This window comes from Drosophila gunungcola, unplaced genomic scaffold (assembly GCF_025200985.1).
Source record: "Drosophila gunungcola strain Sukarami unplaced genomic scaffold, Dgunungcola_SK_2 000143F, whole genome shotgun sequence".
NCBI lineage: Eukaryota > Metazoa > Arthropoda > Insecta > Diptera > Drosophilidae > Drosophila > Drosophila gunungcola.
The window spans coordinates 105,078-123,330 of record NW_026453304.1 but is presented as its reverse complement, the minus strand read 5'-3'; the positions used below and the strand labels follow the sequence as shown (position 1 = coordinate 123,330).

General features: G+C 40.2%; 2 protein-coding genes and 1 long non-coding RNA gene across 8 annotated transcripts in view; all 3 read right to left on the bottom strand.

The window, feature by feature from the left end:
- LOC128265631 (uncharacterized) overlaps window positions 1–18,253 on the bottom strand; it is an 85,153-nt gene that overhangs the window by 3,568 nt on the left and 63,332 nt on the right. Inside the window, exon 1 of one of the 5 annotated variants that reach the window (XR_008268897.1) lies at window positions 25–283. The exons of 3 other annotated variants lie outside the window; for them this stretch is intronic. Coding sequence is in view for 1 of the 2 variants with exons in the window: in XM_053001810.1 (XP_052857770.1) it covers window positions 25–43 (19 nt within the window). In the remaining variant the exon portion in view is untranslated. Of the gene's footprint in view, window positions 1–24; window positions 291–18,253 lie in introns of those variants that run through there. One more of the 5 variants, XM_053001810.1, reaches the window with a different exon arrangement.
- Window positions 764–5,905, bottom strand: LOC128265635 (uncharacterized). 2 transcript variants are annotated; one of them, XR_008268899.1, is made up of 6 exons: window positions 5,728–5,905; window positions 5,602–5,669; window positions 5,204–5,543; window positions 4,902–5,143; window positions 2,750–3,346; window positions 764–996 (listed from the first exon to the last, which is right to left on the bottom strand). It is a non-coding gene; the product is annotated as an uncharacterized LOC128265635 (long non-coding RNA). The 2 variants fall into 2 exon arrangements; XR_008268900.1 differs by lacking the exon at window positions 764–996 and adding an exon at window positions 2,682–2,694.
- On the bottom strand, window positions 1,296–2,618 carry LOC128265634 (sodium-dependent nutrient amino acid transporter 1-like). Its single transcript, XM_053001814.1, has 3 exons — window positions 2,101–2,618; window positions 1,516–1,700; window positions 1,296–1,428 (listed from the first exon to the last, which is right to left on the bottom strand). Exons 1-3 carry the CDS (start codon window positions 2,181–2,183, stop codon window positions 1,361–1,363), a joined length of 336 nt encoding a protein of 111 aa, XP_052857774.1. The 5' UTR covers window positions 2,184–2,618; the 3' UTR covers window positions 1,296–1,360.

Below are 18,253 nucleotides of genomic sequence, written 5' to 3'. Positions count from 1 at the left end.
TCAATACCGAAATTCAAATCTTACCACGAACTGGAGCCGACATGATGCTGTTTTGCTGTAGAAAGAGTGTTGAAATTGTAACCGATTATATTTTGATAAACAAAACGAAAAAATACAAAAAAAATAAAATTTGGCCTGTATGATTCAGGATGTAAGAGGTACACAAATTCTTTGTTCTGGACTGCTTCGACTTTTAAGTATACTGAATGATAAGGCATAGCCCATTATAAATATTACTTTTACCACTGTACCCGGTGTTTTCCAGGCTACTTTGCATAGAATGGGAGTATGAAAACAAATGAGCACTATCAACTAATGCGAAGCTTTGGATGAATTGAAAGGTCTGTGGGCCAAATTTTGCATTCAGTTGCTGTTCGTTCGATTTGCGACTAATTCTCAGTTCTATGTTAGAACTGCCTAATGGGGTTTTAGATAATATTTGGTACAAGATTCGTCAATATTAGGGACTACGAGTACCCAAAACTTTCTAAAATATTGAATAATTATTTAAAATTATCAGTTAAAAAAAGGGCATTGTTATATGAAATGTTCAAGTAAAATGGGCCTTACAATGCCAATGTAGTACTGAAGATAAGACCTAAATGTCCTTTTATGATTTAATCTATGGAAATTTTTTTTGTCACCATTATGGGGGCTGTTATTTTGCTTAAGACAGTCGGCGCTTTTTAATTAAATTTAATCAGTGACTTAAACAGTCTGTATAGTACATATGTATATACGCAATGCGATCCATTTTCAAAGGCTGAGTAACCAAGCCGCCCATGAAGAAGAGCAGCACAGCGATTAGTTGGGGCAGATACTTGAACTTGGCAATCGCTTCGGGTAGGAAATGAATGCCAGACCAGCTCTACCCTTGACCACCCGCGAAATGTCCGAGGTATTGGTCTCATGAGCCAGGTTGCCAAAATTCCAAAGAATATACAGCCAGCCAAGATGGAAGTTATCGAATCTATGGTGGTGATTATAATCACGTCTCTGAAAATATTAAAGCTAATAAATCAGACCTTAAATGCTATTTGAGTAGATTACTTGTGCACATTCTTGTTGAATTCATTGAAGGAGGCGTACATGACCAGGGTGACAAAGCAATCGGCCAACGAGAAGAACATTTTGGTGATGGCCGCATACCAAACATGTGAATTCAGCAGCTGAGACCATTGTGGCCTTAGGAAATACACAATTCCAAGCCAGGCTCCTGGCAATGTAACAGCGCGGATCAAAATGACTAACATAGTCATATAGGGAAATAGGGCCAGAATATAAGAGGCGTTACTTAAGCTCCTAATGCCTTTAGACAAAATTGTTCCGATGATAACCCAAGTGGCTAAGAAAAACAATATCAGATCCCAGCTGGGAGTTCTAGGACCATTGTCCTCCAAAGTTTCGGGTTCCCTGAGTAATGTTTGTCTGTATAGATGGGAGGTTAGTTAATTGTTATGAAAGGGACTTTATTCCTTCAATCTTACGTGAAGAACAGCTCCGCGGAGAACTCACCCTGCCCAATAGACGTATCATTGACTGCTGTTTCTCCTGTGCCCACACAGCTGCTGCCCCATTCCACCAGGCAATAAGACCAGGGCAAGACCTCACTAAAACTGGCCACCAAATACCGGATGGTCAAAGCCATAATACAGGTATAGTAGGTGGTAGACAAAGCGGTACCTGTCTTTAAGCAATGCCTGCAAAACATTAATTGGGGGTAATGGTTATTTAACCTTTAACAAGCATAAGCTACAAAATGTGTCGCTGCAAATCATCATAGCTTCAATGGTTTTAAGCATATACGCCAGTCAAATGTAATTTTAATGTTTTCAAGAATATATAATTTTTGCAATAGCTGCAAGGGTATATTAAGTTCGGCTTCCCGCAGTTTACTTGCTTTCTTTTTTTACCTTAAATACGTTAATAGATTTATGTTTTTTAACATTTTTAACTTAATATAAGACCAGTTGCACTTTCAAAAATTTTTTTCCAAACGATTTTCACAAAATTCAAGCTCACTATGATCAATTAATTTTTTAATAATTATTTTTTTTATTTAAATTAAATGAAAGTACAATTCGAACCTTTGGAACTTACCCTTCATAATAGGAACCATATCGGAGGCCTTGATGCAACCACGACTGGAAAACTGAGAGCAATGAAGGGAAAGCGCCAGACATTGCCCAGACCCACGGACAAAGCGATGCAAGAAAAGAGGAACTCCACCCCCTTTCCCCACTGATCCCACTGGCCAGAGGACTTGGACTCCACTTCGCAGTTTATGACCAGGGTGCCAGGGACAATTTAGAAATGGCCTGACACGATTATAGAGATCATATATATATTTTCCTATCACTTTCTTTTATTTTTTTACAAACGATTTTATGACTTTTTCCAATTATGTTGAAACTGAGTAAGTTCTCAGTTCTAAGTTCGATCTGCCTAATGGGGTTTTAGATAATATTTGGTACAAGATCCGTCAATATTAGGGACTACGAGTACCCAGCTTTAGACAGTCGGCGCTTTTAATTAATCTAATCAGTGACGTAGACAGTCTGTATAGTACATATGAACAAACAAGCCGCCCATGTAATTACTTGGTCTCATGAGCCAGGTTGCCAAAATTCCAAAGATTATACAGCCAGCCAAGATGGAAGTTATCGAATCTATGGTGGTGATATAATCACGTCTCTAAAAATATTAAAGCTAATAAATCAGACATTTAAATGCTATTTGAGTAGCTTACTTGTGCACATTCTTGTTGAATTCATTGAAGGAGTCGTACATAAATTGGGTGTCAAAGCAAGCGGCCAACGAGAAGAACATTTGGGTGATGGCCGCTTACCAAACATATAAATTCAGCATGTGGCTTTAGGAAATACACAGATCTATGCCAGGCACCTGGCAAGGTAACAGCGCGGATCAAAATGACTTACAACACCTAGGGAAACAGGGCCAGAATATAAGAAGCTTTGCCTGAGCTCCTTGAGCCTTTAGACAAAATTGTTCCGATGATAACCCAAGTGGCTAAGAGAAACAATACCAGATCCCAGCTGGAAGTTCCTAGACCATTGTCCTCCAAAGTTTAGGGTTCCCTGAGTACAGTTTCTCTGTATAGGATGGGAGGTTAGTTAAGAGCAGCTCCGCGAAGAACACAGCCTGCCAATAGACGTATCATTGGAATCTCCTGTGGCCACACAGCTGCTGCCCCATTCCACCAGGCAATAAGTCCAGGACAGGACCTCACTAAAACTGGCCACCAAATACCGGATGGTCAATGCCATAATACAGGCACAGTAGGTGGTAGCCATCGCGGTGGAATATACCTGGCCATAAGCAATGCCTGCAAAGCATTAATTGGGGGTAATGGGTTATAAACCTTTAACGCTTTTGCTTTCACTGTGTTACAAAATGTGTCGATTATTTTTTTTAATTACTTAAAAAAAACTTTTCTTATACAGTGTGTAGACTCTGAATTAAGTTAAGTTAAGTTAAGAAAATAGCGAGTTTTATCACTTTTGAACTTTATTATTTAAAAATATTTATCTTATCTATATTTTCTTATCACTTTCTTTTTTTTTTTTACAAACGATTTTATGACTTTCTTTTATAGAAATTAAATCTCAGTATGATCAACATAGTATTTTTTCCAATTTTGTTGAAACTGAATCGAATTCTTTTAAAGTTAACTTTTCCTAATGTAAGTTTTTTCAGCGTTTTACACAAATTTAGCATTAAGTTGAATAATTTGTGATTTGTATCATTTTTATACCCTTGCAGAGGGTATTATAATTTCCGACCCTATAAAGTGTATAAATTCTTGATCAGCATCACTGGACGAGTCAATCTAGCCATGTTCTTCTGTTCGTCCGTCTGTCCGTCAGTCTGTCCGTCCGCTTGTCCGTTCGTCAGTCTGTTTCTACGCAAACTAGTCTCTCAGTTTTAAAGCTATCTGCATGACACTTCCCAAAATCTCTATTTTTATTGGAGGTAGTATATAAGTCGGAACGAGCCGGATCGGTCGACTATAGCATATAGCTCCCATAGGAACAATCGAAAAATAAATTTAAAAAAATTATAACTTAGCTGTTTCTAAATTTCTTTTTTTAGTTTTTCGACAAATAGTAATTATTATTTATTTCAGAATTACGGTTTAAATTTCATGAAAATAGGACGACTATTTAATATAGCTCCCATAGGAACCATCGGAAAAAAAATACAAAAAAAATTATATCTGCTGTAATTTTATTTTTTAATTTAATTTTTTTTTTTTAGTTCTTCGACATATTGTGATGGTTAAATATTTTAGAATTACGGTTTAAATCTCATCAAAATCGGACGACTATATCATATAGCTCCCATAGAAATAATACAAATATATAAAATAACTATATAATAATTGAGCAGCAAATCATCATAGCTTCAATATTTTTAAACGTATACGCAAGTAAATCATAATCTTAATGTTTTAAAAAATATTAAACTCTTGCAATAGCTGCAAGGGTATATAAACTTCGGCTTGCCGAAGTGTGCTTTCTTTCTTTTTTTTTTGTAATTTTTCAATCGGCTATTTTCGGAATTAATTTCGAAAATATATTATAATTTAAAACATTTTATATATTTATATAATGGACTAAAAACAAGTAGGAGCCATTTTAAATCCAATTAACAATAAATTTGTAATTTTAAATCGAGCAATTCGTATAAGTGTTGTATTGGGCTGTTAGAATAATTTTTGAAAGCTGCTAATAAGGTTGGTTAAAAATTAAGATTGCTCTTAATATTACAGTATTTTTCAGATTAAGTTCTTAAAGTATGCTATAAAGTATTGCTTGGCGGACATGTTAAATAATAGGAACGAGATAAAAGAGAATTAATAGCATTTGCGATATACTCACGCAGATTCTTGGGCAATCGGTGCAGATCGTCAGCGTGAACCACGACTTTGCACTTCTCGTTCACCACCACGGCCACAAACTTGTAGACTCCTTGAAGCTTTTGGGTGCCAAGGTGCGGATTTTGTGCATGAACTCCGACTGCAAGTTCTCCAGCTTCTTGTGCTGCATCTCCAAGCCTCGCACCTTGTTCAACTCGATTACCCGGTGATGCGATTTTTCCTTTCTCGAAAACGGCTGGAATACTGAGAATCAGGAGACAGATTAAGTTTTTCAAAACGGTAATTAAGTCAGCACCTACTCACCAGCTTACGTCGTTGACTTAGCCCTTGCGCGCGGCAAACATTTAGTCCGCTTGACAGAGTCCTTGTCCACTTCAGGCTTACGTTCATGATCGCCCACTGTATTCTCGAAAGCTAGAAGCAAAGGCAAGGAACACGCACTGGCACTGGTTACTGCCTCCAAGGGAGTGGCCCGAATTGGGGAAGTGCTTCTCTTCGGGTCACCCGCAAGCCTGCGGATAGGTATGCGACTGGTCGGGATTGAACAGGGTCTAAGGATGGTCGGGATGCGACTGGGACTGGTATCGCGACTGGTGGGTTCGGAGCCACGATTAAAGGCTCTGCCTCGGGAGGAAGTAAGAGCCTATAGAAAATTTTTAGCATTCACAAGTACCACGGTAAAATGATTCACCTCTACTCACCCAAGAAGGTCCAATGGATGCAGGCTTTTCAACTTTTCCCTCGGACCTCAGCTTTGAGGCCTTATTACCTATCAAAGAAATCAGAGGTCCATTAGCCATACCTCAATACCGAAATTTAAATCTTACCACGAACTGGAGCCGACATGATGCTGTTTTGCTGTAGAAAAAGTGTTGAAATTGTAACCGATTATATTTTGATCAACAAAACGAAAAAATAAAAAAAAAAAAAATTTGGCCTTAATGATTCAAGATGTAAGAGGTACCAAAATACTTTGTTTTGAACTGCTTCGACCTGTGAAGTATACTGAATGATAAGGCATAGCCCACTATAAATATTACTTTTACCACTGTACCCGGTGTTTTCCAGGCTACTTTGCTTAGGATGGGAGTATGAAAACAAATGAGCACTATCAACTAATGCGAAGCTTTGGATGAAACGGAAGGCTGCAAAATGGGGGGCGAAAGTAGAACGTGGTTTCGCTCTCTGATGCACATCGTCTGTGGGTAAAATTATCATTCAGTTGCTGTTAGTGCGCTTTCCGAGTAAGTTCTCAGTTCTAAGTTCGATCTGCCTAATGGGGTTTTAGATAATATTTGGTACAAGATCCGTCAATATTAGGGACTACGAGTACCGAGCTTTAGATAGTCGGCGCTTTTTAATTAAATCTAATCAGTGACGTAGACAGTCTGTATAGTACATATGAACAAAGCCGCCCATGAAATTACTTGGTCTCATGAGCCAGGTTGCCAAAATTCCAAAGATTATACAGCCAGCCAAGATGGAAGTTATCGATTCTATGGTGGTGATTATAATCACGTCTCTAAAAATATTAAAGCTAATAAATCAGACATTTAAATGCTATTTGAGTAGCTAACTTGTGCACATTCTTGTTGAATTCATTGAAGGAGGCGTACATAAATTGGGTGTCAAAGCAAGCTGCCAACGAGAAGAACATTTGGGTGATGGCCGCTTACCAAACATGTAAATTCAGCATGTGGCTTTAGGAAATACACAAATCTATGCCAGGCACCTGGCAATGTAACAGCGCGGATCAAAATGACTAACATCACCTAGGGAAACAGAGCCAGAATATAAGAAGCTTTGCCTGAGCTCCTTGTGGGTTTAGACAAAATTGTTCCGATGATAACCCAAGTGGCTAAGAGAACCAATACCAGATCCCAGCTGGGAGTTCCTAGACCATTGTCCTCCAAAGTTTAGGGTTCCCTGAGTACAGTTTCTCTGTATAGGATGGGAGGTTAGTTAATTGTTATGAAGGGGACTTTATTCCTTCAAACTTACGTGAAGAGCAGCTCCGCGATGAACACACCCTGCCAATAGACGTATCATTGGAATCTCCTGTGGCCACACAGTTGCTGCCCCATTCCACCAGGCAATAAGTCCAGGACAGGACCTCACTAAAACTGGGCAGGTGGTAGCCATCGCGGTGGAATATACCTGGCCATAAGCAATGCCTGCAAAGCATTAATTGGGGGTAATGGGTTATAAACCTTTAACGCTTTTGCTTTCCCTGTGTTACAAAATGTGTTGCTTATTTTTTTTTAATTACTTAAAAAAACTTTTCTTATACATTGTGTAGACTCTAAATTAAGTTAAGTTAAGAAAATAGCGATTTTATCACTTTTGAACTTTATCATTTAAAAATATTTATCTTATATATATTTTCCTATCACTTTCTTTTATTTTTTTTTACAAACGATTTTATGACTTTTTCCAATTATGTTGAAACTGAAACGAATTCTTTTAAAGTTAACTTTTCCTAATGTAAGTTTTTTCAGCGTTTTACACAAATTTAGCATTAAGTTGAATAACTTGTGATTTGTATCATTTTTATACCCTTGCAGAGCGTATTAGAATTTCAGTCAGAAGTTTGCAACGCAATGTATGAGACTTTTCCGACCCTATAAAGTATATTTATTCTTGATCAGCATCACTAGCATCCGTTTCTAGGCAAACTAGTCTCTCAGTTTTAAAGCTATCTACTTGAAACTTTCCCAAAAGTTGTTTTTCTATTACAGGTATACTATAACATAAAGGACCCATAGAAACAATCGGAAAAATAAATGAAAAAAATCATAACTTTTCTGTTTTTTAAATTTTTTTTTTAGTTCTTCGACATATATTAATGGTTAAATATTTCAGAATTACGGCTTAAATTTCATCAAAATCGGACGACTTTAACATAAAGCTACCATAGAAACAATACAAATATTAAAAAAAAATTGTAAAAACTTAACTATTTTGTTTTGTAATATTTTTTAGAAATTCTTTTTGACTATTTAATAGTTTGACAGTTCAGAACTACGCTTTTAATTTTATTAAAATCAAGTCAAAAAACTGAGCTGCAAATCATCATAGCTTCAATGGTTTTAAACATATACGCCAGTCAATTATAATTTTAATGTTTTCAAGAACATTTAATTTCCTTTCTTTGTTTTAAATTAATTAAAATATACTTTTCTTATACAGCGTTTAAAAAAAATGTACCCTAAAGTTAAGAAAATAGTGAATTTTATAATTTTTTAACTTTACCATTTAGAACTTTAAAAATATTTTTATTTTTTATACTTTCTTATCACTTTCTTTTTTTTTATTTCCTAACGATTTTATGACTTTTTCTATTGAAATTAAATCTCAATATGATCAACATAGTAATTTTTTCAATTTTGTTGGAACGAAATTACATTTCTTAATGTAAATTTTTTCAGCGTTTTAAACAAATTTTCCATTAAATTAAATAGTTTGTAATTTTTATCATTATTTTAACTTAAATACATAATAGATTTATGTTTTTAAACATTTTTAACAAAATATAACCCCAGTTGCAAATTATCACTTTCATACATTTTTTTCAAACAATTTTATGACTAATTTTTATCAAAATTCAATCTCAATATGATCAATTAATTTTTAAAAATTAATTTTTTTTTAATTAAATGAAAACACAATTTGAACCATTAGAATAGCAACCATATCGAAGGCCTTGATGCAACCACTACTAGAAAACTGGCCAATGATCACCTCCAGGTAGTATACTGGTCTGCCGATCAACAGGAGCAGTATTGTGAAGTTAACATAAGCAGAGAAGCAGCAGGATAAGCAGTACATCAGCCGAAAAGCAGAAAGCAGTTGAGCAGTAAAGCAGCAGCAGAAATGTATAGAACGCGTTATGGATTATTTTGGATGATCGAAGAATGGGAGTTGGAAGAGGAAGAAAAAAACGCGGAAGCAGAAGCGAAGAGAGACGCCGTAGGAATAAAGCCGAAAAAGCCGACAGTCAAATATTTTGTATCTTTCATTACTAACTTTATATAATATTAATAAAAAGCAAGTTGAGATTAATCATCTCAACTCACATTTGGGGGCTCGTCCAACTCTAGAAAGTGCAAGTGACTACGCCGTCCCGAGGTGTCTCAGAAAAAATAAAACGCGAGCTACGAACGCCGATGAGTGAGAGGGCAAAAAAGCAGGAGCCTTCTAAGATACCAGTTGTAAAAGGGAGACATCCGTACTACATAAGGTCAGTTGCCGCAGCAGTAAAAAATCTTAGAATGACTGCTCCGAACAACGAGAAGCAGAAACTTGAAAAAGCAAGAGGTGGTCAGAATTTCGGAGCTTTGGCTACTGAAAGCTGTTCGATCGCCGAGAATACAAGGACCCTGAAGGATCTTGTCCAGCTCCTCGCCTTAAAAATGGGAATAGACGAGCATAAGCTGAGGCTTACGGTCTGAACATAAAGCAAATGTATGTACAGGCTCGTGCCAAGATGACGAATACAGCTAAATTGTTTTTGGATTCTACTCACGTACACCAATACACCGAGATACGCCTCTTGCTGAAGACGGAGTTTAGTCGTCAATACGTGTGCGGCGCGGATCTTCATGAGCAGCTCCGTACTCGAAAAAAACGCAAGCAGGAATCTTTTCACGAGTATCTTTTGCAGATGAGGAAGATTGCAGCACTTGGCAGTATAGATGCACGTTCTGTAATACGCTACATTGTGGATGGCCTAAATCTTTTAGAGAGCTGCAGGAACAGTATGAGGCTTATGAGCGCGTAGCCGAAAAGGGAAATAAGCCGTTTCCGTCGAACGACAGTAGTTGGACCCCAAACCAGAAGAAGCAGCACGAATTTAACGACAAAAAGAGTCATTGCTTTAATTGTGGATCTGCCGATCATTTTCGCAAGGATTGCAAGGCCGCCACGAAACGTTTTAGATGCAACAAAGAGGGTCATATGTCTAAAAATTGCCCTGGATTAGCTGCTGGTATCCAAGTTGTGCGCAGTGCGAATCGTATGAAGAAGGTCACCCTATACCGGAGCCGACGTATCCGTATTGAGAAAGTTCATCTTCAACAAAATTCCTAACGTTATCTTGGAGAAAAGTGAATCGAAGCTGCGTGGTCTGGGAAAGAAGATCACATGCCCAGTTGGACGTTTCTTTGCTGATGTCGCGGTAGACGAAGTGATGACTTCACAAAGCTTCGTTGTTATAGACGATGAAGACATTGAATATGATGCGCTGCTCGGATATGATTTCGTCTCTAAGTTCAACCTGTCATTGTCTGCGGAAGGATACAAGTTTTCTTCCCTGCAAGGGGATAAAGCTTGTGAGGAACCAAATCAGATGAGTATTTACAATATAATTAATACAAATGACGAAATCGATGTTCCTTCCCAGTACGCAAAGGAAGTGTCTATGCTGATAAAAAACTACAAGGCAGCGGATTTGGTAGCAGAGGTTCCAGTTAAGCTGCGAATCGTTCCAGACGGCGAGATCATCCCATCATCCCTGGAAACCAAAAAGGATGGCACGCGTCGTATATGCGTTGATTTTCGTAAACTGAATTCGATGGTGCTGAGGGACTGCTTTCCCGTTCCGGTAATTGACGACGTGGTGGAAAAGCTGCAAAAAGGGAGATATTTTACAGTGATGGACTTGGAGAATGGCTTCTTCCACGTTGCTATAGAGGATGACAGCAAGAAATACACAGCATTTATCACCAAATCAGGACTCTACGAATTCAATAAAACCCCTTTTGGATTTCGGAACTCGCCGGCTGTTTTATTCGCTATGTAAACCACGTATTTCAAGAGCTGATGAACAATGATGTTATTGATTTATATATGGATGATATAATAATTCTCGCCGAAACTGCAGAACATTGTTTGGAAAAGATGGCACTCGTTTTTAAAACAGCTGGAGGTTTGGCTTAAAGATCAAGTGGCGAAAATGTCACTTCTTGCAGGAAAGGATTTACTTCTTGGGCCACAACGTTGAACACGGAAACCTATGGCCTGGGTAAGAGAAGACGGCAGCAGTCAGCAAATTTTCGGTGCCAAAGAATGTCAGAGCAGTCCAAGCATTCCTGGGGTTGACTGGATTTTTCAGGAAATTTGTCTTGAATTATTCCCAGATTGCTCGACCATTAACTGAACTGCTGCGAAAAGATGTTCGTTTTCAAATGGCTGAGCCTCAGATGAATGCATTTTAGAGTTTGAAGGATGCGCTGACAAAGGAGCCGGTTTTGAAATTGTATATTAGAGGAGCAAAAACTGAGTTACACACGGATGCATCAAAAGACGGATTTGCAGCAGTGTTAATGCAGTGGTCGGATGGCAGACTTCACCCAATCCAGTATTGGAGCAAAAAGACAACCGAAGCTGAGTCTCGCCAGCACAGTTACATCCTAGAAGCAAAACCCGTATATCTAGAGGTAAAGAAATTCACACACTATTTGCTGGGATCGCCGTTTAGGTTAATAACAGATTGCGTCGCATTCAAGCAAACCCTACAGAAGGCGGATGTGCCAAGAGCAGTAACGCAGTGGATAATTTATCTGCAGGACTTTGAGTTTGCAGTTGAACATCGTCCAGGCGAACGACTTAAGCACGTTGACTGTCTTAGTCGTTATCCCAATCGTGTTATGCTGGTGTCTTTAGAAATCACAGCTCGAATTTAAAATGCCCAAAGTAAAGACGAAATGCTGAAGGCAATAATGGAAATTCTCGCCAGCCGTCCTTATGAGGGATACAAGATAAAAGGTGGACTTGTCTATAAGGAGATAAACGGCAATGACCTACTTGTAGTCCCAAAAGTAATGGAAAAAGATGTTATTGTAGACGCCCACAATTCAGGTCACTTTGCTCTTCAAAAAACTGTACATGCTGTTCAACAATCCTATTGGATTCCTCATCTGGAGCAAAAGGCTCAGCAGGTTGTAAGCAACTGCGTAAAATGCATAATTTTTAACAAGAAACTCGGCAAAAGAGAAGGACTTTTAAACTGTATTGACAAAGGTGATCAGCCTCTTCATACGCTGCACGTTGATCATTTGGGTCCCATGGATGCGACTGGAAAGCAATATAAATATATATTTGCAATGGTGGACTCATTCACGAAGTTTATATGGCTTTTTCCTACAAAGACCACAAGCTGCGAGGAAACACTGAAGAGGCTTGAAATTTGGTCCGAAATTTTTGGAAATCCAGTGCGTATTGTTTCCGACCGAGGCTCCGCCTTCACAGCCAACTTGTTTGCAGAGCACATGAAGGAAAGCGGTATTGATCACGTTTGGAGCACAACCGGAGTTCCCAGAGGAAATGGGCAGATAGAAAGGGTAAATCGCACAATTTTATCGATAATCTCCAAGATTTCAGCAGAGGATCCAGCCAAGTGGTTTAAGGCAGTACCACTGGCGCAGCGAGCAGTAAATTTTCATGTGCATGCATCAACAAAGAAGTCACCATTCGAGTTAATGTTTGGCGTGAAGATGAACAATAAGCCCAGCGATCTTGTAATACAGCTTTTAGAGGAGGAGTTATATTTACACTTTGATGAGAACCGGCAGCAACTCAGGCAAGAGGCAAAGGCCAATATTCAGCGGGCACAGGATTCATACAAGAGGAACTTTGATCTGAAGCGAAAACCAGAAGTAATTTATCAAGTTGGAGACTTAGTTGCTATACGCCGGACACAGTTCATCGCAGGAAAGAAACTGGCTGGAGAATACTTGGGCCCGTATGAAGTTTCTAAAGTGAAGAGAAATGGGCGATACGATGTTCGGAAGGCAGCTGATGTAGAAGGCCCATCCAACACTTCAACCAGTTGTGATCACATGAAGATGTGGCGTTACGTGAAGATTAACGAGGATGCTTGGTCATCTGGATAAGCAGTACATCAGCCGAAAAGCAGAAAGCAGTAAAGCAGCAGCAGAAATGTATAGAACGCGTTATGGATTATTTTAAATGATCGAAGAATAAGAGTTGGAAGAGGAAGAAAAAAACGCTGAAGCAGAAGCGAAGAGAGAAACAGTGACGCCGTAGGAAAAAAGACGAAAAAGCCGACAGTCAAATATTTTGTATCTTTCATTACTAACTTTATATAATATTAATAAAAGGCAAGTTGAGATTAACCATCTCAACTCACATATATGGTATCAGAAAAACTCCTCCCCTTTCTACAGAGCAATGAAGGGAAAGCGCCAGACATTGCACAGACCCACGGACAATGCGATGCAGGAAAAGGGGAACTCCACCCCCTTTCCCCACTGATCCCGCTGGCCAGAGGACTTGGACTCCACTTTGCAGTTTATGGTGAGCTTTTTGAATTACATGATCGTTTAGGCAAATTCAATATGTAGTGGATCTAGGAACACTCATATCTTCTCCTTCGGCGCTGTACTTAACTAAACTAGTGTCCTTCCCTGGATCCTTGGGCTTCATCCATGCTTCGCCTAAGCTTCTGGTACTCTGCAGCATCACCCATATTTGCGGATTAGAGTAATTTAGGTTACACGACAATTTGAATGAAATGCAGGCAGCGATCAGGGCATTTATAGCCAAAACTAGTCGGCCAAAAATATCAAACTGATGTCAGGCAACGACCTCAGGCTATTTTCGTTAATTCTATAGTTTATGAAAGTCAATAAAGTCAAGCTCCTCTCTGTTGTTTCTATTGTATGCCATTTCACAGCTCAATAATTTTTAAATGTCATTCCCAGCTGGTTATTAATGCATTTATATATTTTTTTTGAGAATATTATATCTATCTCAAAGTAATTTATGGGTCTTGATGCAGTCTGCTTGAAGATGAAATTGCAATCATTGAAAGTTTACCGCGACCATTAATCACAGAAATTAAAAAGTTTACCACGTTATGCAGTTCTTAAACTAAGGTATGTCCAAAATTTTTTTTTAATTTAAAGAATCGTCGAAAGAATCTCTTATCTGAACGCATGCCTGTCTACGGCGAAGTGTTAGCAACCAAATGCAGTTCGTCCAACCCAATTCAAATCTAACAGCTAGACAAAAGCTGTTGACATGGGATCTGAAGAAGGTTTAATTGTGCCAGTTTTATCATAATATGCCGGCATCAAGCTATAAAAGCCAAAATTTGGTAGGACCAATGCCTAATTTTTATCTCAATCAAAAACGCCCGTCACAGATTAGACCAGCACCACAAATTTTTTATTAACATTTATGAGTACTCTTATACATACACTTGATTTTCAAAGAGTGGAATTGTCAACCGTTCTTAACAAGCTGCCTGATGCGACTAACTGACATATAACCTATGTGACCCGCGCAGCAGCTGCAGAACCGGCGTTTTAAAAAATTAATTGATGTTCGTCGATGGCTCTCGCACAATTTTATAACGAAGAGGCATATTTCCTGGTTATGCAGTGTTCAAAATAAATTCTACGAAATTATAATGTGAATCTTAATATCTAAGAGCACGGAATTAATACCATTTTGCTGGGTTTGATGATGATTGCGGGGATGATGCAAATGAGGGCGGTGGGAATGCCTGGTTGAAGGTATAACATTGCCCCGTGAATGACGACGGGGACTGACTGGTGGCTGATGCTGCAATTCGGTCGAGACACGTCCTGCCTCCGGTCATGTCATTGCTAATGGGAGTATCCTCTCGATCGCGACGGCCCCTGCTCCTGTTGGCATGAACTTCGCCAGCTGGCACAACTTCAAAAAATTGTTGAAAATTGTTGCCAATAAGAATATTGACATAATCTTGACTGGAAAAATATTACAATCCTTTAGATTGGTGAAGAAAATTTTCCAAATACTCATTTTTTATGGGTACAAAAGAATAATGCTATTGGCCAACAATTATTAAAATAATCTTGTGTAACGACCCTGTTTTGGGAGGCGGTATAGCTCGCCGTGGCCAGGGTTCGAGACAGAAATCTATTTCCTCTTTTGATCGGTTTACCTCCCTTTCCCCAAAGAATAACACAAATAGAACGACACAGAGTATGGTTATATTTTAATAGTAAGATTGATTAAGACTACGTTTTCTAACTATAATTATTGTACCGACCCTGTTTTGGGAGGCGGTATAGCTCGCCGTGGCCAGGGTTCGAGACAGAAATTTAGTTCCTCTTTTGATCGGTTTACCTCCCTTTCCCCCAAGAATAACACAAATCGAACGCTACAGAGTATGGTTATATTTAATAGTACGATTATGACTACGTTTTCTAACTATAATTATATCGAGCGAGATACTGCTTGCAAAGTGGTGTCGACGCTGCTGAAGGGCCGAGTATATCGCAGCTCGTTGAGTATCGCACTGCTTGGTGTGCGGGATCGGCGCTACGGAAGGGCCGAATGTTGCACTACTTGTTTTGTGGTAGCGGGGTACACTGCTTGGTGTTGGCGCTTCGGGAGGGCCGATTATGCACTGCTTGATGCAGACGGTGCGCTGTGGCTGGGTGCACTGCTTGGTGTCGGCGCTTCGGAAGAGCCGATTGTGCAATGCTTGGTGTCGTCGTGTCTCGTCGTTCAAGTACGTCGGGTTCGTAGTGTTCTGGGTCGTTTTTCAGAGGAACGAACTACTTGGATTTTCTAGTGGGATGTGGGAATGTAGGGCATCGTTAGTTTCGAGCTGCCGGGCATCGTTAGTTTCGAGCTGCCGTTTTAATCCGTATCGTTTCCGGAAGCCGGAAATGTGACTTCTGGGAGGAACTCACTGAGATGGGCCGGAGTTACGAAAACCGTGCCCGGCTCAGCGATCTCGACCGGGCCTGGGTGCGTATTCCTAAACCACACCGGGCGTCGGTGATCCTCACCAGGTCGTAGAGCCGAATTTCAAACCGAACTTTTACGGATCCACCACCACTACCAACATTAACTACCAGAACACTTACCCGGGTATTCCTCCTGGTTGTTGTTTCCGCGAGAGTCGTCGGAACGCAAGTGACTGGTCTGGGGCTGTGTCTCCGCTTATATAGGCGCTGCTTAGTGTGACCAGATCGGACGATGGTGATAATCCCGTTTTGGGTGATCGGTTTTATTAAGCGATGATTATCGGCAATCGATAACTTCGTCGAATAAATGTGACCGGGTGCTGTTGGCTTTGGGCGCGCGTTTGAATAACAAAAGGCCAGTGTTTTGGAATGTTCTTTTTAAGTTTTAATGAGAAAGTTGAATTATATATATATTTGTGACGGTGGGTCGTCACATTATATCGAGCGTGATCCTGCTTGATAAGTGGCGTCGACGCCGCTGAAGGGCCGAATGTGGTACTGTTGTTTCGATCTGCCGTTTTATTCCGTATCGATTCCGGGTCGGAAGCCGGAACTGGTAGGAACTCACTGAAATGGCCCGGAGTTACGAAAACCGTGCCGGGCTCAGCGATCACGACCGGGCCTGGGTACGTATTCCTAAACCACACCGGGCGTCGGTGATCCTCACCAGGTCGTAGAGCCGAATTCTAAGACTAATTACCAGAACACTTACCCGGGTATTTCTCCTAGTTGATGTTTCCTGTGTCTCCGCTTATATAGGCGCTGCTTAGTGTGACCAGATCGGACGATGATGATAATCCCGCTTTGGATAATCGGGTTTATTGGGCGATGATTATCGGCAATCGATAACTTCGTCGAATAAATGTGACCGGGTGCTGTTGGCTTTGGGCGCGCGTTTGAATAATAAAAGGCCAGTATTTGGAATGTTCTTTTTAAGCTTTAATGTGAAAGTTGAATTTTATATATTTGTGACGGTGGGTCGTCACACTTCCTCCCGTTTAGGAGGCTGTGGCTCCCGTGGTCGTCACGCTGACGTTGCCGCTTCGTTTTCTACCATAGGTTTCAGTTCGTTGATGTATGCTTTGTGTGTTTTCTGTCGCCGTATGCCTTATTGTCGCTATAACTGTTGAAACGAAACCGGTCAATTTGAATGGGCCCTCGTATTTCGGTGCTAACTTTGCTGCAAACCCAATAGCTGCCTTTGACAATGGGTGTTGTCGTTCCCATACGAGATCTCCTATTTTGGGTCTCCAGTCTCTTTTCCGTAGGTTGTATGACCTGGCTTGGTCTTGTGCTGCTTTTCCCATGTTCCGATGTGCTAGTTTGCTCGTTTCTATCATGCGTTGCAACCTTCCGGATCCAGGTGTAGTTTCGTTATACAGGCTCCCAGGCAGTATAGTAGGTACGCCGGGCTGTTTCCAGTTGATTCTGACCTGCTGCTATTGATGGCCATTGCTATTTCGGGTAGCGTGTGTGTTCAGTTCCGGAGAATTGAGCTATCATAGTTTTTATTATCCTATTTGCCCTCTCGGCTGGGTTCTCTTGCGGGGTGTATGGCGCTGTTAACTGGTGGACGATTCCCCATTTCTGTAAGTGTGCCTTAAACTTATTACTCGTAAGCTGTACCCCGTTGTCCGAGATGAGTTTTTTCGGTGTACCATATCGTGTGAGGATCTGTTCCCGTAAAACTTTTAATACACTTTCTGTAGTTGCTTCTCTGACGGCTGCTAGCTCCACCCACATCACTAGAAGCATATTATTGCCGTGACTAGACCTCGGTAATGGACCAACGAAGTCTATGCAGAGTGTTTCCCAGGGTGCTTTTGCTATTTCTGTTAGCATTTTCCCTGCTTCCTGCTGCTGTGTGGTCTTGTACCGTTGGCATGTTTCACAGCGACGTACGTACTGTTGTATGTCTCTGTGCATCCCTTGCCAGTAGTACGATGCCATTACCCGACGCTTCGTTTTTCTAACCCCTAGGTGGCTTGCTGTAGCTTCGCTGTGGTTTTCTCATAGCACTCGTTTTCTTTGGTTCTTTGCCACGCATAGCTTCCACGGTTGTGTATCCTCGTATGCGGCACATGACGGTAGATGTCTGTATAGTTTCCTTTTATCAATGCGTAATCTGGCCATGTTTCTGGTTCTTTTTCTATTGCAAGGAGTTTCTGTTTTATCCGAAGAAAAGGATGTCGAGAAACAGATCGACGAATGGTTAGCTGCTGGAATTATACGCCCATCTACATCAAACTTTTCTAGTCGCCTGGTGCTGGAAACCAAAAAGGATGGCACGCGTCGTATATGCGTTGATTTTCGTAAACTGAATTCGATGGTGCTGAGAGACTGCTTTCCCGTTCCGGTAATTGACGACGTGGTAGAAAAGCTGCAAAAAGGGAGATATTTTACAGTGATGGACTTGGAGAATGGCTTCTTCCACGTTGCTATAGAGGATGACAGCAAGAAATACACAGCATTTATCACCAAATCAGGACTCTACGAATTCAATAACACCCCTTTTGGATTTCGGAACTCGCCGGCTGTTTTTATTCGCTATGTAAACCACGTATTTCAAGAGCTGATGAACAATGAT

Coding starts and splice junctions, on each gene's coding strand:
- LOC128265634 (XM_053001814.1), bottom strand. CDS start 2,183: ATGTCTGGCGCTTTCCCTTCATTGCTCTCAGTTTTCCAGTCGTGGTTG. Junction 1,701..2,100: donor TATGGTTCCTATTATGAAGG/GTAAGTTCCAAA, acceptor AATGTTTTGCAG/GCATTGCTTAAAGACAGGTA. Junction 1,429..1,515: donor TGATACGTCTATTGGGCAGG/GTGAGTTCTCCG, acceptor CCATCTATACAG/ACAAACATTACTCAGGGAAC.